The sequence below is a fragment of the Hemitrygon akajei genome, chromosome 4, assembly GCF_048418815.1.
Source record: "Hemitrygon akajei chromosome 4, sHemAka1.3, whole genome shotgun sequence".
In the NCBI taxonomy this organism is placed as follows: Eukaryota; Metazoa; Chordata; class Chondrichthyes; order Myliobatiformes; family Dasyatidae; genus Hemitrygon; species Hemitrygon akajei.
The window spans coordinates 28724806-28749892 of record NC_133127.1 but is presented as its reverse complement, the minus strand read 5'-3'; the positions used below and the strand labels follow the sequence as shown (position 1 = coordinate 28749892).

At 39.7% G+C, this 25087-nt stretch overlaps 1 protein-coding gene across 3 annotated transcripts in view; it reads left to right on the top strand.

Annotated features, from left to right (window-relative positions):
- The first annotated feature begins 8418 nt into the window (after positions 1 to 8418).
- LOC140726180 (E3 ubiquitin-protein ligase RMND5A) overlaps positions 8419 to 25087 on the top strand; it is a 74360-nt gene continuing 57691 nt past the window's right edge. For 2 of the 3 annotated variants that reach the window (XM_073042192.1, XM_073042191.1), the window contains exon 1: positions 8423 to 8787. In XM_073042192.1, the coding sequence (XP_072898293.1) occupies positions 8646 to 8787 (142 nt within the window). In that variant the 5' untranslated portion in view covers positions 8423 to 8645. Of the gene's footprint in view, positions 8788 to 25087 lie in introns of all 3 variants that reach the window. The other variant, XM_073042193.1, reaches the window with a different exon arrangement.

The following is a 25087-nucleotide window of genomic DNA, read 5'->3' as shown; positions in this document are numbered from 1 at the left end:
AAAGCTTTGGAAAATATAAGAGTGGGACTAAATGCAGTTAAGTTGCCACCCAACAGCTGGTACCCAAGGGTTTTACAAGACATGAATCCCTTAGTTAAAAGTTCAAGTTGAATTGTCATTTGACCATTCACATGTATACAGCTAAATGTAAGTGTTCCTCCAGGGCCAAGCTGCAAAACACAGTACATACAGTCACACATAGCACAGAGAGTTACCATAGCACAGATAATCAGAAATAACATTAGTACAAGACCCTGAGTGGCATGGCCTGAAGATTGATGGTGCATGGGATGTTGTCCTGGAGCCACGTTTCTGCAAGAACAAGCACGTAGCAGTTGCTCTTGGCCTGCAGCCACAAATGAAGGCAATCCAGTTTATCTTTCAGGGAGTGAACACTAGAAAGCAGAACCAATGGGAGAGCCAGCCTGCAGAGGCTAGTCCCCAAAGCAGTATGGATCAAAGATAGTAAAGCCATTAATTGAAGTTTTTCTGAATTCATCAAGCTCTAGGAGGGTATCTTCAGACTGGAAAATTGCAAATCATGACTCCTTGTTCAAGAGAAAGATAGACAATAGGTGGGAAATTGCAGGCACCCGGCTTAATGTCAGTTAATGGCAAGAATCAAGTGCATATAATCAAGGAAGAAATAGCTAGTCATTCATAGAAACTTTATGTAATTGAACTGTCAACATGGCTGGAATTCTTCAAGGTTTTAACACATAGCTTTGATAGAGGGAACATGTAGATGAAATGCATTTAAACTTTTAAAAGGCATTTGACAAGCTGCAGCAAAATAGCTAGTATGCAACAGCTCACTGTAAGGCGCTGGGATGTGTGGTTGTATGAAAACAGAAGTAAAGAAAAGAAGTAAAGAAGTAAAGTAAAGGTAAAGAAGGAAAATGACATGCTTGTCTCAAAGGTCAGGGTATAACAGTCAAAAAGTTATGTTGCAACTTTAGTTAGGCTGCAGTTGGAGTGCTGTGTGCAGTTTTGGTCACCCATTTACAGGAAGAATGTAGAGGCGATGCAGAAGGTACAGAGGTTCACCAGGATGCTGCACCTTACGCACGAATTCAACTGTTAAGGAGAGACTGGAGATAAAATATTTCCTCTGAAGTGTCATAAGCTGAGGTCAAAATGTTCAAAATTAAGGGTAAGATCAGGAAAGTTCAAAGATCCGCAGATCAGGTTTTTTTTATACAGAGGGACATAGGCTCCTCAAAAACACTGCCAGCAGTGGTGATGGAGGCAGATACAATAGTGGAATTTAGGAGGCATTTAGCTAGGCATGAAAATGCAAGAAATGATGGAATAAGGTTCATGTGAAGGAAGATGGGATTAGTTTGGCTATACTGTTGTATGTTCTATGGACTGCTTTCCATAAAGATATAGTCTGAATACAGGGGTCTTTTTCAGGCTGAAAGAATGTAATGAATGGGTTGTCCAAATAATATTATAGGGCCCCAAACAGTCTTTCTAGGTGAGGCAACACTTCATCTGAGAGTCTGTTGGGATCATCTACTGTATCCAGTGCATCCAGTGTAGCCTCCTGTATATTAGTGAGACCCCATGTAGATTGGGAGATCACTTAGTTGAGCACCTTCACTCCGTCCACCACAAAAAACAGGATTTCCTGGAGGCCACCCATTTCAATTCATCTTCCCATTCCCATATGTCAGTCCATGGCCTCCTTTTCAGCCATGATGAGGCCATACTCAGGTTGGAGGAACATCTTATATTCTATCTGGGAAGCCTCCAATCTGATGGCAAAAACATTCATTTCTCAAACTTCTGGTAATTGCCCCCCTCCTCTCCATCATTCCCCATTTTTGCTTCCTTCTCACACCTTCTCTTTTTACCTGCCCATGACCTCCCTCTGTTGCTCCACCCCTTCCCTTTCTTCCATGGTCTTATCAGATTTCCCCATCTCCAGTCCTTCATCTCTTCCACCAATCAACTTTCCAGCTCTGTACTTCACCCTTCCCCATTTCACCAATCTCCTACCACCATGTTTTTATTCCTCTGCTCCCCCCCCCACCTTCTTATTGACTTCTTCCTCTTTCCTTTCCAGTCCTGATGAAGGGTCTCAGCCCAAAACGTCAACTGCTTATTCCCATTCATAGATGCTGCCTGACCTGCTGAGCTCCTCCAGCACATTGTGTGTATTGCTCTAGATTTCCAGCATTCACAGTACCTTGTGTCTATGATTCACTGTTCCACTGTGGTCTCTTCGAGGTATACCTACCCTTAAAGAAGTTTAAATCTTCTCTTTAATGGGAGTTCAGTAAGACACTTTCTCATTGCTACCTCACTGTGATCTCTGCTGCTGACTCCTCAACCGTTTGCTCACTCAGACTTGCTATCACAGCTACATACCCTTTCTGGGGACTTATCTCCACCACCATCTTATATCATGTGGCTTCTAGCTCTGTTTCCAAGCTTCCCAGTTTGAACCCAATGAGGATCCAAGGTACCTGCATTTGATTGACTTTCTCCTGTCACTGCACCCTCCAGATTTACACATCACCCTTGCTGCGATGCGAAGATACCTGCAAACACTGTCTCATTCTTTACCACAGCTCCGAGCCTCACTCTTTACCATCATCCACTGCATCTGTCCTCAGGATGTGGCTTTTTATTCCAGAATAACTGAGATGTCCTCCTTCTTCAAAGGAAGGGGCTTCCCTTCCTTCACCATCAACACTGCCCTCACCCGCATCTCTTCCATTTTGTACATATATGCCCTCATCCCATCTTCCCACCACACCAGGCATAGGGTTCTTCTTGTCCTCAACTACCACCCCACAAGCCTCAGCATCCAGAATGAGAATCAGGTTTATTATCACTGGCATGTGACATGAAATAATTCTCCACCACTTCCACCATCTCCAATGGGATCCCACCACCAAGCACATCTTCCCTTCCCCCCAACTTTTTGCTTTCCGCAGGGATCACTCCCTACACGACTCCCTTGTCCACTTATCCTTCCCCAGTGATCTTCTTCCCGGCAGTTGCAAGCGGAACAAGTGCCACACCTGCCTCTACACCCCCTCCCTCACTACCATTTAGTGCCCCAAACAGTCCTTCCAGGTGAGGCAACACTTCACCAGTGAGCATGTTGGGGTCATCTACTGTGTTCCTAGTGTGGCATCCTGTACATCAGTGAGACCCGTCATAAATTGGGAGACTGCTGCAGTATTAAGCACCTTCGCTCAGTCCGCCACAGAAACAGGACTTCCCGGTGGCCACCCCACTTCAGTTCTACTTCCCGGTGGCCACCCCACTTCAGTTCTACTTCCCATTCCCATTCTGACATGCCATACTTGCCCATCACCTTCCTCTAGTGCTTCTCCCCTTTCCTTTCTTCCATGGTCTTCTGTCCTTTTCTATCAGATTACCCCTCCTCAAGCCCATTAGCTCTTCCACCTATCAATTTCTCAGCTCTTTACTTCACCCCTCCCCCAGCTTCACCTATCACCTGCCACTTCGTACTTCTTCCTCCCTCCCACATCCTATTATTCTCACTTCTACACCCCCCCCTTCCTTTCCAGTCCTGATAAAGGGTCTCAGCCCGAAACGACAAATGCTTATTCCTGTACAAAACTGCTGCCTGACCTACTGAGCCGCTCCAGCACGTTCTGTGTACTGTTCTGGATTTTCAGCATCTGCATTAGGTCTTGAGTCCATTATTTGTTTATACAACTGACCAACTGTATCCAAGAGTGCCAGCAATAGTAAAATAGGCCAAAAGGCAGTGAGAATAGTTAGATTCCATGGAATAGATCAAAGTTGATTAGGTGGGTGAAAACCTGGCACAAGGGAAATTTTCAAGCTCATGCATTTCAGTCAGTGGAAAAGCTATTATTATTTAAATGTAGATTGATTGTTAAATAATGGAGTACAGAGGGACCTAGGCGGTCTTGTGCCAGTATCACAAAACGATAGCAAGTGGGTGAGTAAGTAGTTTGGATTGCGAGGGGAATCAAGTTTAAATATAGAGAAATATTGTTACAATTGCATAGCCTGTTGCTGAAGCTATACCTACCTGGAGTACTGGATACAGTTTTATTTGAGAAACTATTAGCAGCATTGCAGGAAATCTAGAAGAGATTCACCAGGCCATTTTCCTTACAATGAGAGGGGTGGTCTTGTTACTAACAGCTAAATTGGATTTCTACTGTTTGGAGATTAAAACAATGTGTGTGATCTTAATGAAATATACGAGACTTTAAGGGGGTATGACAGGCAAATCTCACTAGTGGCAGAGTCTTGAATAAGAGAACATAGTTACAAAAGAAGGAAACAGTCATTTACAGTTGATATATGTGGGAATTTCTTAACCTAGTGCACAGAGAAAATCTACTATTCTCTACCCTGGGTGGTATTGGAGGCTAGATAAAGAGGTAAACTTTTGAAAGATTAGGGAATTGAGGGCTAATGAGGAAGTAGCACAGTAAGTTTAGGGCTGGGGCTGGTTATACTGAATGGTGGGGGCAGGCTTGGGGGTTCAGCTTTAAAACGGCATATATAAAAACTGGCATTTAGACCGTTAGATAATAGGAGCAGAATTAGGCATTTGGCTCATTGAGCTTGCTCCACTATTTCATCATGGCTAATCCAATTTTCCTCTTAGCCCCCATGTCCTGCTTCTTTCCCTGACCTCTGCCTTAAATATACATAAAGACTTGGCCCCCACAGCTACCTGTGGCACAGAATTCCAGATTCATCATTATCTGGCTAAAGAAATTTCTCCTCCTCTCCATTCTCAAAGGATGCCCCTCTATTCTGAGGCTCTGTCCTCTGGTCTTAGACTCTCCCAGAATAGGAAACATCGTCTCTACATCCACTCTACCAAGGCTTTTCACCATTCGATAGGTTTCAAGAAGTCACCCCTCATTCTTCTGACTTCCAGTCAATATAGGGCTAGAGCCACCTGACTTTAGGTTCTCCTTCTCGAATTTCAGAGTGAATTCAATCATATTATGATCACTTGGCCCTAAGGGTTCTTTTACCTTAAGCTCTCTAATCCATGCTGGTTCATTGCACAACACCCAATCCAGAATAGTTGATCCTCTAGTGGGCTCAACATTAGCTCCTCCAAAAATCTATCTCTTAGGCACTCTTGAAATTTCTCCTCTTGGAATCTAGCACCTTATTTTCCCAATCTACCTGCATATTGAAGTCCCTCATAACTATTGTAACATTGCCCTTATTTAGCATGCGTTTCCTATCTCCTATTGTAATTTGTAGGCCACATCCTACAAAGGATGTTTGAGGGTCTGTATGCAACTCCCATCAGGGTCTTTTTACCCTTGCAGTTGCTTACCTCTATCCACAATGATTCAACAACTTCCAACCTCATGTCACCCCTTTCTAATGATTTGATTTCGTTTCTTTTCACTAACAGAGCAATGCCATCCCCTCTGCCTTCCTGCCTATCCTTTCGATAGAATGTGTATCCTTGGACATTAAGCTCCCAGCTATAAACTTTCAGCCATGATTATGGGATGCTCACAACATCATACCTGTCAATCTGCAACTGTGCTGTAAGTTTGTCTACCTTATTCAGTATACTGTGTGCATTCAGATACATCCTGTATTCACCCTTTTTGATTTTGTCCACCTTTTACGTTGGAACTCATCCTGTTGTCTTTAATTTTGCCTTATCAACAGCCTCTCCACATTACACATTGTCTCTATTTGTAAACCAGCTACCTCATCTTCAGCACTATTATCCACCTTTCCTACAATACTTCTCGCATTTAAACATAGGCAGCTCAGGACACTAGTCACACCACGATCAACCTTTTGATTCCTAACTTTGTCTGAAGTCTTACCAACATCTGCCTCCACAATCTCTCTACTCACTGTTCTGACACTCCAGTTTCCATCCCCCTGTAACTCTAGTTTAAATCCCACTGTGCAGCATTAACAAACCTTCCCACTAGGATATTAGTCCCCCTCCAGTTCAGGTGTAAACCAGTCCAGCTTCCCTGGAAGAGAGCCCACTGATCAAAAAATTTTATGCCCTCCCTCTTACACCAACTCCTTGATCACGTATTAAACTGTATAATCTGCAGTTCTGGCCTCACTAGCATGTGGCAAGGGTAGCAATCCTGAGATCACAACCCTGGAGGTTCTGCCTTTTAACTTAGCACCTAACTCCCTACGTAGAACCTTGTCACTCATCCTACCCTTGTCATGGTTACCTACGTGGACCACCACTTCTGGCTGTTCACACTACCACGCAAGAATGTCGAGGACTCATTCCGAGATATCCTGGACCCTTGCACCCAGAAGGCAACATACCATCCGGGAATCTCGTTCTTGCCCACAGAACCTCCTGTCCTTTCCCCCAACCAATGAATCCCTTATCATCATAGCGTGCCTCTTCTCCCGCTTCCCTTCTGAGTCACAGAGGCAGACTCAATGCCAGAGACCCGACCGCTGTGACTTTATTCAAAGTGATATACCTGTTGTTGAGGGGGATGCCACAGGGGTAATCTGCACTGGCTCCTTTTGTCACCTGTTTTCCTGTGTCCTGCTCCTTAGGTCTAAGTACCTCTCTATATGTCCTATCTATCATCACTTCAGCCTCCAGTTTCAGCACATCCTTTCTAAGGGGCCCAAAACTGCTCACAAGAATCCAAGCGAGGCTTCACCAGTGCTTTATTACGGCTCAATATTACATCACTGCTTTTATATTTTAGTCCTTTTGAAATGAATGCTAACATCGCATTTGCCTTCCTCACCACAGACACAACCTGCAAATTAATCTTTAGGGAATCCTGCACAAGGACTCCCAGGTCCCTTTGTGATTCAGATGTTTGCATTTTCTCTCTATTTAGTACAAAGTCAACCCTTTCATTTCTTCTGCCAAAATGCATGACCATACATTAAATACAGCTGTGTATAAGAAAACCACATGGACATAACAGGAGAATTGGATAATCACTGACCATGCCAGGACTAACACAAAATCATCTACCTAGTTGGTGGATTTAAAAGGCAAACACGAGGAAATCTGCAGATGCTGGAAATTTAAGCAACACACACAAAATGCTGATGGAACGCAGCAGGTCAGGCAGCATCTACAGGGAGAAGCGCCGTCGACGTTTCGGGCCTGGCCTGCTGCATTCCACCAGCATTTTGTGTGTGTTGCCTAGTTGGTGGACCAGGATTGGTAAAATTTAATATTTAAAATGCTGGCATCTTTCTATGAAAGAAACTGAATTACAGATTGCAAAACAATAATTGATAAACTGCATCTATCTTCTACCACACTGCAAAATTAATCATAAATTAATTAATGAAATTAATGAAAATGGAGCTGTTATCGATTAATACAATTACATAGTCAAATTTTATTAAATAAAGGCTTTGACAGACTTGCTTCTAATGCTTGCTATTTACATTTTTCTTTCTCACAAGCTGTAAAGAAGCACGTGAACTAGCACCTGTAGTTTTGGACTACTGATTTTGATAAACGAGCTTGAAACCCATTGTAGCAGCTGAGGAACTAAAATGCAAATATACTGGGGATTTTAAAAGTACCGCTTTTTAAACAGCAACTACGAAACCAGCACTGATGCAGAACTTTTACTAGTTCACTAATGACCTATACGGAGGGACACCTGCCACGTTTATCTAGTTAACGAGAGGCTTATCACTCGTACATTCACTACCAGCCTCTATTCCAAATACCCCCCACCCCTTACACAGCTATATCCTGGCAAACTTTCGTTTACCCTTTCAGCCCTTTTGTCTCCACGAATGCCGACTAACCCGCTGACCTCTTCCAGTGATCTGTATTTTTGTCTGACCTCCCAATGTGGTTCACTAACTGACCTCTTTAGTTCAGGGACACTCTTAGCATTGCCAATCCGAACGTGAAGGAATAATTAAAAACATTTGAGACAAAATTTAAAATAGCACCAGACTCCAAGAGCACTGACCAAAGCTGCAACGCCCCTACAGAGATAAATCTGCGAAACCAGGTCAAAGGTTAAAGGAGGCCTGCCATCTAAACAAGCGCAACTGCTGCTTTAAACGAATATTCCAAAATCTATAACAGACTAAAACGATCTAATCGACCCTCGGTTCGCTGTTAATTTAATGTTTTATCGTCCCTTCAATAAACCTAATCACTGACCAATGTCGTGCGCAATTTCCGGTCCTATCCACTAGTGGAGGGGAAAACTAGGGGGAAGGTTCGGTGGGCGGTTATAAATTGAAACGTGTCATTAGGTCTACATAGTTCCTTCATATGTTATCCACACATAGAAAAATAGTTGAAACAAGGGTTGTTGTTAACCTGTCCGATATTCAGTGGAGTTTAGGGGTTTGTTTCGTTCCTTGCATGTATACCCACCCCTCCGGTTTGGTGCCGTTGCTGGGTTCCACCTGTTGCGCGAGGTCGCCGCTGCCGCTTCGAGAAAAACAAAAACAGTCGCGAGCGTCGGGGCGCGCGGCGCCGCTCGGACCGGATCGCGGTAACGGCGCAGGCGCAGCCAGGCTGGTCCGGGCCGGGGGAGGGGGTGTAGTCAGGGCCGGGACCCAGTGACCGGTCAGCCATCGAGCTTCGGTTGCCTCTCGTTTCCTCTCCCTTACTCCTCCCTCCTCCCTTCCCTTTCGCTCGCCTTATAATGGAGCAATGTCTCAACGTGGAGAGGGAGCTCGATAAAGTTCTGCAGAAATTCACCTCGTACGGGCAGCATTGCGACCGGACTCTGGAGGAGCTGATCGAATACACGAGCGGTCTGAGGCAAGAGCTGAGCCAGACCGGTGGTGAGTCAACGTCGCCACGGCGGTAACCTCACTGAGCACGGGCCTGTACATGTAACATGTATATACTGTCTGTTTACTTTGCTATTACTCTGAGGAACATAGTGCTGGGACCGATCTGTTTGTCACCTCGACTCCACGATGTATACTTGACCCCAGTGCATTACCGCTGGCAGCCCTGGGTTCTCATCAGAGCTTCACTCAGTGTGTGAACTTTACACTACGTGATATGTATTGCACTACAACACAGTACGAAATTTAATGGCTGGACTAACGACTACAGCTGGAGATAACTGCGTGATGTTATAAAATACAAACATCAGACCTTTACGCGCCGGTGTTTTTTTACTGGGCACTATCCGCAGATCAAATAGCACAGAGTGTTATACAGCTGCTTTACATCATATTCCATTGAAGTGATACTGTAGTTTTGGAGATATTACCATGCACATTATCTGATCTAAAATTTCACTCGTGCGAGGGTGAGTGTGGTCCCATGTATGCACACTGATTATACGTTGGCGCACCTATTGGAAAAGGTGTGTTTATTACAAGATGGCTTTTACAGGCTTGGCAAGTCATCTGTTTCAGTGTGCAGACTAGTCTACAGGTTGTAAAAACTTGAATTGTAACTTTAATCTCTGCAATAACAGTATTAAGATCTTCATAGGAAGTATAACAGATTAGAATTTTTCATACCAGCTAAAATGTTTTCACTTTGAAATAGCACACTGAATGAATTTTTTAGTAGTATGTAGTTAACTTTATATTAACTTTTTTTTGACATTTTGATTTTAGACACCAGAGTCAGGGTTATTATCACTGTCATATTTTGCAAAATTTGATGATTTGCAGCAGCAGTACTGTGCCAGGTATACAATTACTGTAAATTACAAGAATAAATTAGTTCAGAAATCAAATAATGAAATAGTGTGAATAGACCACTTCAAAATCTGATGGCGGAGGGAAAGAAGCTGTTGAGAAGAGGATATGCCCCAGATGATGACGTTCTTTAATAATTATTGCCACCTTCTTGATACAAAGTCTAGTGATTTGAGTTAAGGTTTTGCAATAATATTGCACTATGTTTTCAAAACTGTGTTATAAGAAAGCTCCCACTGCCTATTAAATGTTGCAAATGGTATGTGTCTCAAGTAGCCTCTGACAACCAAGTTCAGTTCTTGGTCTTTACATGTGCGTTAGCTACTAAGCCTGGTGGAACCATTTCTACTGACAGAAGGGGAAAGGCAGGTTACTGGCACCTTTGAGCAGATGGATCTCGTCAGCTGTGGTTTTCACCTCATCTAGGAGAAGGAAAACCTCTGCTGCCTTGGGGCTATACCCTCTCGTGGTGAAGGCCTTGGGAGTAAAACCTGAGGAAAAATCTGGAGCTGGAGTCCCTAAGACAGTCCTACATTGAGTTCAATGTTGACTGACAACTCCTGTGACGCTGCTGATACCAAACTGTATTGGTCTCTGCCATTCCTTTGGATTTATCAGCTGCATGGGAAGCCTGCTACATGGGCAATATTATAAACGGGAAGAAAGTTGTACTGAAGAGAAATGGAACTGATCAAAGAATAAAAGGGAAGCTTATTCATGGCGACTGAGATTCTCAATGAGTACTTTATATCAAGAAAGAAAATGCTTCTGGAGTGTCAGCAAAATATATAATCGATAAAGAATGCATTAGTAAGATTTACTGCATCTTAAGTGGACCTTGTTATTTTAACTTTGCCTTCTGTTTTCCCTTTATTTCATTCTTTGCTGATCCTAAAATGCTTTTGTAAGATAGATTTACACTCAGTGGCCACTTTATTGGGTATACCTGTACTCCTTGTTAATGCAAGTATTCAGTCAGCCAATCATGTGGCAGCATCTCAATGAATAAAGCATGTAGACATAGTTGTTGTTCAGACCAAGCATCAGAATGTAGAAGAATATGATCCAAGTGATTTTGACTGTGGAATGAATGCCAGATGGGGTGATTTGAGTACTTCAGAAACTGCTGATCTCCTGGCATTTTCATGCACAACAGTCTCTAGAGTTTACAGAGAATGGTGCGAGATTCAAAAAAAATTCCAGTGGGAGAAAACGTCTTGTTAATGAGAGAGGTCAGAGAAGAATGGCCAGGCTGGCTCAAACTGACAGGAAGGCAACAGTAACTCATTATAACAGTGGTATGCAAAAGAGCGTCTCTGAACACACAACACATCAAACCTCGAAGTGGATTGGTTATAGCAACAGATGATCATACTGGGTTCCTCTGCTGCATCCAATAAGGTGGCTACTGAGTGTATATGACAGATGCCAAAGCACTGGGACACTTGAAGTGGAGGATTCCAAATATTCTTTATTAATTGGCATACAATCTGTGTGACAGACTTGTGGAGAATTTCTAAGTTGCAATCAGAAGAATTGTTTTAGCCAATATGTACCAAGGAATGAGGCTGGGGTGGGGGGTAATTCTGGTATTAATTTTGGTGAATAAAGCAGATGGAAGGAGCATCACTGAATGAGCATTTTTGTGGTAGTGATTATAATTCAATTCATATAACATTATAGAATCAGTTAAGGAAGGATATACTGGCTTTGGAGGCGATGCAGAGGAGGTTCACCAGGTTGATTCCAGAGATGAGGGAGTTAGACTATGAGGAGAGATTGAGCCACCTGGGGCTATACTTGCTGGAATTCAGAAGAATGAGAGGAGATCTTGTAGAAACATATAAAATTATGAAGGGGATAGATATGATAGAGGCAGGACAGTTGTTTCCACTGGTAGGTGAGACTAGAACTAGGGGACGTAGCCTCAAGATACAGGGAGTAGAATTAGGACGAAGATGAGGAGGAACTACTTCCTCCAGAACGTGGTGAATCTGTGGAATATTCTGCTCAATGAAGCAGTGGAGGCTACCTTAGTAAAAATATTTACAACCAGGTTGGATAGATTTTTGCATAGTAGAAGAATTAACTGTTATGGGGAAAAGGCAGGTAGGTGGAGATGAGTCCAGATCAGCCATGATCTTATTGAATGGTGGAGCAGGTTCGACAGGCCAGGTGGCCTACTCCTCCTCCTATTTCTTATGTTCTTATAAAGGTTTTGAAATGGGAAGCTGAAAATAATGTTGAAAACATGACTTAATGTCATTGAGTCTTAAAGCAATGCAGAGTGGTCTTGTCCTCACAGTAATAGAAAAGTGGCATAACTATGTCAGACAAAACCTGATGGCCAACTGCAGATAGTTTTGCTAAGGCAAAAAAAAAATGAAAGACAAGATAAATCTCAAAATATATATAAGGTATATGAGTAAAATTAAATGGTATTTGGAAATTTAAAGGAGTATGAAAAATGTATTGGGTAATAGTTCAAAACCCAAAGATCGTTTTATGTAAATAAAGATAGAGTGGGGAGGGGAAATTGTGAAGGCAAGAGTGGCTCTTGGGGACCTGAACGCAAATTTTAAATGTGGAGATGTAGGATGTTGACAAGTTTCTTTATGAATTAATGCAGAAAAGTCAAATTAATATGGACAATCATGGGGGTCAGAATAAGTGCAGTGGGACAAAGAGTCTATGCTGTACAATTCTATTTTCAACTGACTTTATAATAAAAAAAATTGGGGGCTAATAAATGTTTTTCAGGAGAAAATGTGTGAAATATTAAATAAGGAAAGTTATTAAGTGGTTCAGCATCTTTGAAAATATATAAAACACTCTTGAGAGATGGCTTCTAGAATTTGAAAAGTAATTCATGTTTTTCATGTTCCATTATAGGTCATATGGATTAAATGAGACTCTGACTTGGCCCTTGAGGGTCAGATTTCTATGGCTTAGTTGGGTCTCATGAGCTGTAGGTTTGGCACTTTGGTAGAACATAATTACCAGCAAGAAGTAGAATTAATTTATTTACTAACATGGTCACATTGTTTACAATAGCCATACCCCTTGTATTGTACACACAGTGTACGTGCTTAAGCTCACTACCCCTTCTGGGGCATAGGTCACTGATAGCAGCTCGCAGGAGTCCTCTATGCTGGGCCAGTCTTTCAAGTCATCCCCAGGTACAGCACATCATCTTGCTGTCCTTGGTCTCCCATGTCTTTGGAGCTTCTGTTGGTGTTCCTGTAGCTCTAGGTTTTTATGGGATGGGGTTGCTAGCCTCATGCCCAACTCTCCTCCTTTCACAGCTGGGTCTGGGACCATCTATGGCAGAGTTGCACATAATGTAATGGGTGTAAAATTGTGATGGATAAGTGTCTGACAGCATAGAACATAAAACAATACAAGCCCTTTGGCCCACAATTTTGTGCTGACCTTTTAACCTGCTGCAAGATCCTTCCCTCTATCTTTCTTTAGTCCATGTCCCTAATGCATCTGCTGCTACTACCACCAGCCCGGCAGTGCATGCCATGCCCTTTCCATTCTCTGTGTTCATATATAATATAAATACCTCTGATATTCTTTCACCACCACCCCCCCCATGCTTTCTTCTAATTACCTTAAAAGTATGGTTGCTCACATTAGCCATTCTTTGCTCTGGGAGAAAGATGATGGCTGTCTGCTCTGTCTCTTAACTCATTATCCTCTCTTAAGATGCCTCTCATCATCCTTTGCTCCAAAGAGAAAACCCCAGCTCACTGAACCTATCCTTGTAAATCTCCTCTGCACCCTCTCTAAGGCTTCCACATCCTTCCAATAATGAGGCAAACAGAACTAAACACAATACTCCAAATCTGGTTCATCCAGAGTTTTATAAATCTGCAGAGGATTATAGATTCTGCCAGCTCCTTCTTGGGCAGTAGCCTCCTCATTATCGAGGACATCTTCAAAAGGTGATGCCTCAGAAAGGCAACATCCATCTTTATGGACACTCACCATCTAGGACCTGCCTTCTCATTATTACCTTCAGTGAGGGGGTACAGGAAGGAGCCTGAAGATGCACACATAATATTAGGAACAGCTGCTTCCCCTTCATCACATTTCTGAATGATCTATGAATACTACCTCACAATTTTGCTATCTTTTTTTGCACTATTTATTTTTGATATATTTATTATTAAACTTGTAATAAATTTTTTATGTTTTGCATTCTACTGCTGTAAAACAAATTTCAAAGCACATCAGTGTTAGTAAATCTGATTCTGACATTATTTCATGTCTCTTGTATTCACTCTCCTGACTAATGAATACCGATACCCCATTTGCTTTCTTGATCACCCAAATGAACTTGTGTGGCAACTTTGGGAGAATCTATGGTTTTGCATCTCAAGATCCTTTTGTTCTTCTGCACTGTTAAGAATCCTTCTGTTAACCTTGGACCATAAGACATAGGAGCAGAATTAGGCCATTTCGTCCTTCAAGTTTGCTCTGCCATTTCATTATGGTTGATCCTTTTCTCTGTCAATTCCTTTCTCCTACCTTCTCCCCATAACCTTTCATGCCCAGACTAATAAAGAACCTTTCAACTCCACCTTAAGTACACCCATGTGACCTGGCCTCCACAGCTGCCTAGGGCAGCAAATGCCACAGATTCACCTCCCTCTGACTTTGTACTCGGCCTTCTAGTTTGACCTTCCAAACGTGACTATAGTTGCATTGTAGCACATAAAAATTTGAGGTATATTTGATTGAAAATGTTATAAATGTAAAGAAACCTGTAAACACTTGGTCTTTTAACACATTAGCTTTGGAAATTTCAAAATTTCTCACGGCTGATGAAGCACTTTATAAGTGTTGTCACTGTGATAATGTGGAAAACCCAGGTGGCAATTTTTGCATTCACCACAATATGATTGTGATAATACCCATTTTTAGTAATGTTTCAGGGAGAAACATTTTTCTGAGGAGCAGAACTTCCCAGGTCAACAAAATATTTCATTGTGATCCTTTGTATTCATCTGTGAGATTAGATGGGCTTAATAACTGATGTAACATTGATATATAATACTAAAAAGCAGCCACATAAATGTCTCCTTTTAATAGGATCGATCAGCATTGTAACTTTTTGTGTATCCAAGTCTGGCAGCCCAGGCCTGTACCAGAAAACCAGGTATGATTTGCAGAGGGCTATTTCAAGGGCAAAGAGACAATTTTGATTGAGATTGGAGGCAACATTGGATGCAGAATGACTCTGGCAGGGTCTGCAAGACAATACTTCCTACAAAGCGAAACCCAATAGCGTGAATGACAGTGATGCTTCACTACCAGATGAACTCAATGCCTTCTATGCACACTTTGAAAGGGAGAACACAAGGTGGAAGGTCCTGGTGGAGTACCAGGTAAGGGTCTGAAAACCTGTGCCAACCAACTAGCGGGAGTATTCAAGGACATTTTCAACCTCTCACTGCTACGGGTGGAAGTTCCCACTTGCTTCAAAAAGGCAACAATTATACCAGTGCCTAAGAAGAATAATGTGGGCTGTCTTAATGACTATTGCCCTGTAGCATTAACATCGACAGTGATGAAATACTTTGAGAGGTTGGTGATGACTAGATTGAACTTCTGCCTCAGCAAGATCCTGGACCCATTGCAATTTGCCTATTGCCACAATAGGTCAACGGCAGACGCAATCTCACTGGCTCTCCACACGGCTTTAGACTACCTGGACAACACAAACACCTACATCAGGATGCTGTTCATCAACTGTAGCTCAACATTTAATACCATCATTCCCACAATCCTGATTGAGAAGTTGCAGAACCTGGTCCTCTACCTCCCTCTGCAACTTCCTAACCAGAAGACCACAATCTGTGCAGATTGGTGATAACGTATCCTTGCTAACGATCAACACTGGCGCACCTCAGAGGTGTGTGCTTAGCTGGCTGTTCTACTATCTGTATACACATGACAGTGTGGATAGGTATAGCTCAAATACCATCTATAAATTTGCTGACGATACTACCATTGTTGATAGAATCTCAGGTGGTGACGAGAGGGCGTACAGGAGTGAGATATGCCAACTAGTGGAGTGGTGCCACAGCAACACCTAGCACTCAACCTCAGTAAGATGGAAGAGCTGATTATGGACCAGGAAGGGTAAGATGAAGGAACACATACCAATCCTTATAGAGGGATCAGAAGTGGAGAGAGTGAGCAGCTTCAAGTTCCTGGGTGTCAAGATCTCTGAGGATCTAACCTGGTCCCAACATATCAATGTAGCTATAAAGAAGGCAAGACAGCAGCTATATTTATTAAGAGTTTGAAGAGATTTGGCATGTCAGCAAGTACACTCAAAAACTTCTATAGCTGTACCGTGGAGAGCAGTCTGACAGGCTGCATCACTGTCTGATATGGAGGGGCTACTGCACAGGACTGTAAGAAGCTGCAGAAGGTTGTAAATCTAGGCAGCTCCATCTTGAGTACTAGCCTACAAAATACCCAGGACATCTTTAGGGAGCGGTGTCTCAGAAAGGCAGCGTCCATTATTAAGGACCTCCAGCACCCAGGGCATGGCCTTTTCTCATTGTTGCCATCAGGAAGGAGGTACAGAAGCCTGAAGGCACACACTCAGCGATTCAGGAACAGTTTCTTCCCCTCTGCCATCCAATTCCTAAATGGACATTGAATCTTTGGACACTACCTCACTTTTTAAATATAAAGTAATTCTGTTTTTGCACGTTTTTAAAAATCTATTCCATATACCTAATTGATTTACTTGTTTATTCTTATTATTTTTTTTTTCTCTGCTAGATTATGTATTGCATTGAACTGCTGCTGCTAATTTAAATTTCACGTCACATGCCGGTGATAATAAATCTGATTCTGGAGCTACATATGAAATGCTAGAACTCAGCAAATCAGGCAGCATTTATAGAATGAAATGAACACTCAACAGACTGAAATGTTGACCATTTATTTATTTCCATATAAACTGCCTGACTTGCTGAGCTCCACCAGCATTTTCTGCGTGTCTGTGTGTGTGTGTCTCTCTCTCTCTCTCTCTCTCTAGTTTTGCAACATCTGCAGTCTTTCTTGTCTCCATTGCACTATTCTTTTATTCACTTAACTCTTTTCCTGTCTCACATCCTGCAGAATTAACTTGTATGTATACGTTCACTTCCAAGTTTTGTATGGGTAATTTATGATATTGCTTTGGGTCATCATGTAATTGAAGTTGCTACTAATAATGCTAATTACATTGGAGCTGCAGATTTCTTTACATGGCAGTGGACTAGTGTAACAAATTATCTTTCATGAACTTATTGAATTCAGAGAAATATTCTGTTTCCAGCATTTTAATCCTGGTATCTAGACTACTTTGGTGCAAGTTACATGATCTTATGATTATTAAATGTCCTTTCTGTCCACTAGACCTACAGTGAATTGCTCCTCTTGATTAAAGCTCTGCCTTCAATTTTGTAACTCCAAGTAAATGTATTTCCAGACTCCTAGACCTTGGAGTCAGCACCTTTCTCTGCAACTGGATCCTTTACTTCCTGGCAACAGACAACAGTTAGTAAGAATAGCAATATCTTCGCCATGATTTTCCTCAACACTGTTACCCTGCATGGCTGTGCCCGCACCCCCTTTGTTAACTCCCTATATGCTCATTACTGTGCGATGAGATTCTGTTTTAATTCCATCTATAAATTTGTAGATTACACCAGATCAGTGGGCTGGATTTGAGACACAAAATAGAGTACACTAAGGAGATAGCCTAGTGGTATAGTGTCAAGAAAGCAACCCTTTCCTCACTGTAAGCAAAAAAAATGCTGTTTTTTGGCTGCACGAAGTAGGCTGGAGCACAGGTCCAGTCTCAGTCAATGCTCCTGAGGTGGAGATAATCAAAAGCTTCAAGTTCCTAGAGTAGATATCACCAATAGCTTGTCTTGGTCCAACCACATTGATGCTATGGCCAAGAAAGCACACCAGTCTCTCTTTTTCCTCAGAAGATGAAGGACTAAGGAATTAGCATGTATCTGTTGGCCCTCAGTAAGTTTTATACATGCACCATTAAAAGCATCCTATCCAGATAGGCAACTGCTCTGTCCGAGATAACAAGAAAGTGCAGAAAGTTGTGGACCCAGATTAGTTAATCCACCACAAAAATTAGTCTCCCCTCCATTGACTACACTCCCCACTGCTTCAGGGAAAACAGCCATCATAATCAAAGATCGCTCTCATTTCAACCATTCTCACCATTCTCTCTCTCGCACCCCCCTCCCCCCCATGGCACTGTTTTGACTCTTGAGCAGATTCTGCTTATTCATTTATTTAGAGATACAGTGCAGAATAAGCCTTTCTGGCCCTTCTAGCAACCCCTGACAATCCCGATTTAACCCTAACCTAATCATGGGACAATTTACATTGATTAATTAACCTACCTGTGTTTCTTTGGACCGTGGGAAGAAACTGGAGGATCAGGAGAAACCCATGCATTCCACTGGGAGAATGTACAGAGACTCCTTACAGAGCATGCATGGATTGAACTCCAAACTCCAGTGTCCGGAGCTGTAATAGTATCGCGCTAACCGTGGCGCCTTTTGTACCTGATGAACTCTCATTTGTCAATCAACCTTGTCATTATTTGTTCATCCTTGCTGCACTTTCCCTGTAATGGTAACATTATATTTTCTTTTGCATTACTTTGATGTACTTATGTTTTGGAATGATCTGTATGGATGGTGTGCAACATCAAGTTTTTCCATTGTCTCAGTACAGATGACAATAATGAACCAATTATTACACACAGCCATTGTTCTCGTGTGGGTTCAATAAGAGTGAGCATGAACCATAGGGCAACCCTTAATTAAGCTTGCAAGATATTGTGGTTCTGTATTTGCTGACTTAACTACTGTCAGATCCTACAGAATGATAGCTGACTTGATTAGCAAGGAATAAATAAGTTTATTATTTTTGGAGCATCCCTGTATTTAATCCTTGTAATGACCATTTTTAAAAACTTTTTTTTCTGAATCTGTTTCTACTCTATTTTTCTACTCTTATCAAGGAGGGTAATCTCTTTTTCCCACTATATGTTTAATGGTTGGGAAATGCTGCTCATTTGTTATATACAGTGACAGCTCTAAAAGTAAGATGTTCTTCATTGTTTTCCTTTATATGTCTTTTGGAACTTAAGTCTGATAACATTGGGCAAGTGTAACATTTTTTAATCAAAGTATTTTATAAAGAAAAATAACAGAACATATGTTACAATACAACCAACCATTTTATACCAGTTACAAAAAGAACCCGCCCACCCCTCAATAACCAAGAACAAACAGAACCAGCCAGACCAGTCAAAAATAGATACCTAGTGTACATATAAAGATAGAGCACCTTACACATTCAAATATTTTTTTCAGCATCCATATTTTTGACAAAACTTAAAGGTTGCCATTTGGTGTTAAATCTTGCAGACTGCCCCCCTGACCGAATAACAGATCTTCTCCAGGCAAGTGTAACTTTTGAAGTCCAATGTAAGCTATAATTTCAGTTAAAAAAAAATACAACTGAAGGAGGAAGTAGAATCCGAGTGTAATCCAATGAGAACATAAAATTAGGCTTGGACAGCACCTCCCTTGACTTCCTGGCCAAGAGATCAATACAGATAAGCAGCAACACTTCCGCCATGATGTATCCTCAACACAGGCACCTTAACATTACCTAAATTTTCCTTTTTAATATGTTTTTTTAAGTTAATGTTAGCTGCTTATTGGCTGAACTGGGATAAATTATAACAAGAAGTTAGAGAGAAATTAAACAATCTTATTATTAGTCTTCACAGGTGAAAACCTGCTGTAAATAGTGAAGAATATCTGGTCTGATAAGAAATTAGCATTAGAAATTGGTGCTATTTAATATTTAAGAATATTGGAGAAAATCATGGAACTAAAAAATGATTAACCTCCAGGAGCTGCTAACTTTGCATAATAGGGCTTTTAAGATGATGGCAATGTAGACAGTGGCTATTACCAACCAAAAGTTTTTTAGATTCTAGAACAGTTCCCCCAGGTTGGAAGGTTATGAATGTAATGACATTATTTCAAATGGAGACAACACCATAGCTCAGTGTAGCATATACAATATGCTGGAAGAACTCAGCAGATCAGGCAACATCTATGTTTGTTAGGTATGTTGGTACAGTGTATTTATCAGAATAAGTCCTTAATCACAGTTGTGCAGTCAGCTAGAAGGAAGCTTCACCAGTCGTCTTGAAGAAAGAAATCTTGAGAATTTGAAAGGATACCTGTTCACAAACTATAGTAGTTTTTCTGTGCATTTCCAGTCTACAGCAGAAAAGACAAAGATTGTCTGATTTTATAATAATCCTTCTTGGGATGCATTTTAATTGCTATCTCTGTATTTTTAAGCACAGACAAATAGTTCTATAAAGGAATAAGTTTTGAAATACTCTTAAAGTATACATGTATACATAAAGTGCTGAAGGAACTCAGCAAATCATGCAGCATCTGTGGAAGGGAATAAACTGTTGACATTTTGGGCTAAGACCCTTAAATCAGGATTGGAGAAGAATCCAGAATAACAAAGTGGAGGGAGGGGAAGGAGTACAAGCTGGCAAGTGGTAAGTGAAGCCTTGTGGGGGGAGGGTGGATGGGTGGAGGAAGGGGAGGGGGTGAAGTGAGAAACTTGGAATGTACGATGGAAGAGGAAAAGGGCTGAAAAAGAAGGAATCTGATAGGAGAGGACAGTGGATCATGGAAGAAATGGAAGGAGGGGCACCAGAGGGAGGTGATGGGCTAGAGAGAAGAGCAGGGGTTGAGAGAGGAGCCAGAATGTGTTTCTGGTTTGTCTTGTGCTTAGGTGGTCGGAATCAGGTTTACTATTATCACTGACAAACAACATTCTGGCTTGGAGCAGGTAAGTGGCAAATAAAATTCATTTAAGCTTATCAAGCAAAACCGCCTTCTAGCAAGAGGGAGTTTAACCATTCTCTCCTTGACTTAATAAGCCAGCCATTCAATATATCATAATTTAGTTTATCTAAGTTTGGTATTTATGTATTGTACTGTACAGCCACAATACAGTGGCTACAGCTATATTACTAGAGGATATGGAGAGTTGGTCACAGGAACACTATCACTTTCAAGATCCTCTGCAAGTTGCACACTAGTTGAACAAGTTGGACATGAGTCCTGAAGAAGAGTCTCGGCCAGAAACGTTGACTGTTTCTTCTTTTCCATAGATGCTGCCTGACCTGCTCAGTTCCTCCAGCATTTTGTGTGTGTTGCATAATTACTGTTGCCTTGATGATGAGCTTCTACCAAACAATTTGTAGGAACATTTACTTCAACATTTTCACAGACTGCTGTGGTTCAGGAAAGCTACTGTGCTTAATGCCACATTGAGCAACTGGGATCATAGAATTATAACAGCAAAGGAGGAAATAGTCAACTCATTAGGCTTGTTGTGGCTATGTATAAGAGGCATCCAGTTAGCCTTCACTCCAGTTACCTTTTTGAAGGGCTTAATTTAAATCTGCCCTTCCAACATTGTTTTCCAGATAACTATTTAACTATGTTTTAAAAATAAATCCTTGTATTGTCTTTGCTACCAGTACTTTATTACTTTAAACTTATGTTCAATGGTTCTTTGAGGCAGAGGTTTATAATTGACAAGTAAGTAATAGCTTTGTTGCCAACATTCACATTTTGAGAATTAACTGATGTGCACGTTGAGTTAGTTAATTTGGACATAATTGTTAAACCATAATTTGCACTAGATATAATAATTAATCACTAACTTCCAGAAGTTGTTCAGAAGATAAACATATGTTTATCTTTATCATATGAGGCCCATTGGGTAAGAGTGACTATAATATGGTGGAATTCTTCATTAAGATGGAGAGTGACATAGTTAATTCAGAAACAAAGGTTCTGAACTTAAAGAAGGGTAACTTTGAAGGTATGAGACGTGAATTAGCTAAGATAGACTGGCAAATGATACTTAAAGGGTTGACGGTGGATATGCAATGGCAAGTATTTAAAGATCGCATGGATGAACGACAACAATTGTTCATCCCAGTTTGGCAAAAGAATAAACCAGGTGAAAACAGATATAGCTTTTGTACAAGAAACACATTTAACAGACATAGAACATCAGAAATTAAAAAGAGACTGGGTTGGAAATGTTATTGCAGCTTCATTTAATTCAAAGGCGAGAGGAGTTGCAATTTTGGTTAATAAAAATTTACCAATTAAAATACAAAATGTATTAATTGATTCGGCGGGGAGATATGTAATTATACATTGTCAATTTTTTTCAGAACTATGGACTCTTATGAATATTTATGCACCAAATGAAAATGATGTAAAATTTATACAAGAGGTCTTTTTGAATTTGGCTAACGCACATGACAAAATATTAATAGGTGGAGATTTTAACTTTTGTCTAGATCCAGTTTTAGATAGATCAACAAAGGTTGTCACAAAATCAAAAGTAGTAAAATTAACTCTATCATTGATGAAAGACTTAAATTTGATTGATATATGGAGAAGAATTAATCCAAAAGAAAGAGATTATTCATTTTATTCAAATAGACATAAAACATATTCAAGGATAGATTTTTTCCTATTATCAACGAATATTCAAGATAGAGTGAAAAATATGGAATATAAAGTGAGAATATTGTCAGATCATTTTCCTTTGATAATGACAATGATAAATGATAGATAAAGAGGAATCAATTTATAGATGGAGATTTAATTCAATATTACTAAAACGTCAAGATTTTTGTGATTTTATGAAAAAGCAGATTCAGTTCTTTTTGGCTACAAATTCACATTCAGTTGATGATAAATTTATATTGTGGGAAGCAATGAAGGCATATTTGAGAGGTCAGATAATGTTATACTTCTAAAATTAAGAAGGAATATATGATAGAAATAGATCAATTGGAAAAAGAGATTACAAAATTAGAAAAAGAATCTCAAAGAAATATGACAGAAGAAAAATGAAGACAACTTATTAATAAGAAGTTACAATATAATACACTTCAGACATATCGAACAGAAAAAGCAATTATGAGAACTAAACAGAAATATTATGAACTAGGTGAAAGATCACATAAGGTCCTTGCATGGCAGTTAAAAACAGACCAGACTTCTAAAACAATAAATGCAATTCGAACAAGAGTAAATAAAATTACTTATAGACCTTTAGAAATTAATGAAATTTTTAAGAATTTTTATTCTGAGTTGTATAAATCAGAATCACAAAATGATAATGTCAAGATAGAAAGGTTTTTATCACAAATAACTCTTCCAAAATTACATACGGAAGAACAGAAGGGATTAGATATGCTTTTTACATTGAAAGAGGTCGAAGAAGCCCTAGGATCACTTCAAAGTAATAAATCTTCAGGAGAAGATGGTTTTCCGCCTGAATTTTATAAAAAGTTTAAAGATTTATTAATTCCTCCTTTTATGGAGTTAATACATCAAGCGGAAAGAACGCATAAACTTCCAGAATCTTTTTCGACAGCTATTTTAATAGTATTGCCAAAAAAAGATAGAGATCTTTTAAAGCCAGCATCATATAGACCTATTTCTTTATTAAACACTGATTATAAAATAATAGCAAAAATCTTATCTAACAGATTATCTAAATACTTACTAAAATTAGTACATATGGATCAAACAGGATTTATTAAAAATAGACAATTGGCAGATAATGTAACTCGGTTGTTTAGTGTAATTCATTTGGCGCAAAAGAGGGAGGAAATGAGTGTGGCAGTTGCTTTAGATGCAGAAAAAGCATTTGATAGATTGGAATGGGATTTTTTATTTAAGGTATTGGAAAAATATGGATTAGGAGTATCTTTTATAAAATGGATTAAAACCTTAAATACTAATCCCAAAGCTAAAGTAGTGACAAATGGTCAAATTTCAACACCATTTCAGTTAACAAGGTCAACTAGGCAAGGTTGTCCATTATCACCTGCTTTATTCGTGTTGGCGATAGAACCATTAGCTGAATTAATTAGAATGGACCCAGATATTAAGGGTTTCAGAGTTAATCAGGAAGAATACAAGATTAACTTATTTGCTGATGATGTTCTGCTTTATTTAACAAACCCATTGCACTCGTTGCATAAATTATCCTATAGATTAGAAGAATATGGGAAAATATCAGGTTATAAAATAAATTGGGATAAAAGTGAAATTTTACCTCTTACTAAAGGAGATTATAGTCAATGTCGATCAATAACTCAATTTAGATGGCCGGCAAATGGTATAAAATATTTAGGTATAAGAGTTGATAATGATATAAAGAACTTATATAAATTAAATTACTTACCATTATTGAAACAAATTCAAGAAGATCTTGATAAATGGATGGTATTACCAATAACATTAGTAGATAGAGTAAATACCATAAAAATGAATATATTCCCTAGACTACAATACTTATTTCAATCACTACCAATACAACTACCCCAGAAGTTTTTTCAAGAGTTAAATAAATATGTGAGGAAGTTTCTTTGGAAAGGTAAGATGTCAAGAATATCGTTGGAAAATTTGACATGGAAATTTGATCTAGGAGGGTTACAACTTCCAAATTTTAAGAATTATTATAAAGCAAATCAACTTAGATTTATTGCATCTTTTTTTGAGAAAGATAGACCGGCATGGATTAGAATAGAACTAGATAAAATAGGAGAAAATACACCAGAAGATTTTATATATAAATGGGAATCTAAATGGATACGGGAAAAGAAAGAATCTCCTATATTAAAACATTTGATTGACTTATGGAATAAGATAAATGTTGATGATGAGACAAAGAAATCTTTATTAGCAAAGAGATCTTTAATTCAAAATAGACTTATTCCTTTTACAATGGATAATCAACTTTTATATAATTGGTTTCAAAAAGGGATTAGATATATAGGAGATTGTTTTGAAGGAGGTATATTAATGTCATTTGATCAATTAAAGAATAAATATAAAGTATCAAACAACACTCTTTTTTGTTACTTCCAATTAAGGGCTTATTTAAGAGAAAAATTAGGTCAAACAATGTTATTGCCGAAATCTAATGAAATAGAAACTTTAATTCAAAAAGGAAAGATTAAAAAATTTATTTCTTGTATGTATAGCTTGATTCAAAAACAGGCAATTCAACAAGGAGTTCATAAGTCAAGACAAAAATGGGGAAGTGACTTGAATATTAAAATTGAAGAAACAAATTGGTCAAGACTATGTCTTGATAGTATGACAAATACAATAAATGTCCGGTTAAGATTAGTGCAATATAATTTTTTACATCAATTATATATTACACCACAAAAAATAAATAAATTAAACCCAAATTTATCCGATCAGTGTTTCCGATGTAACCA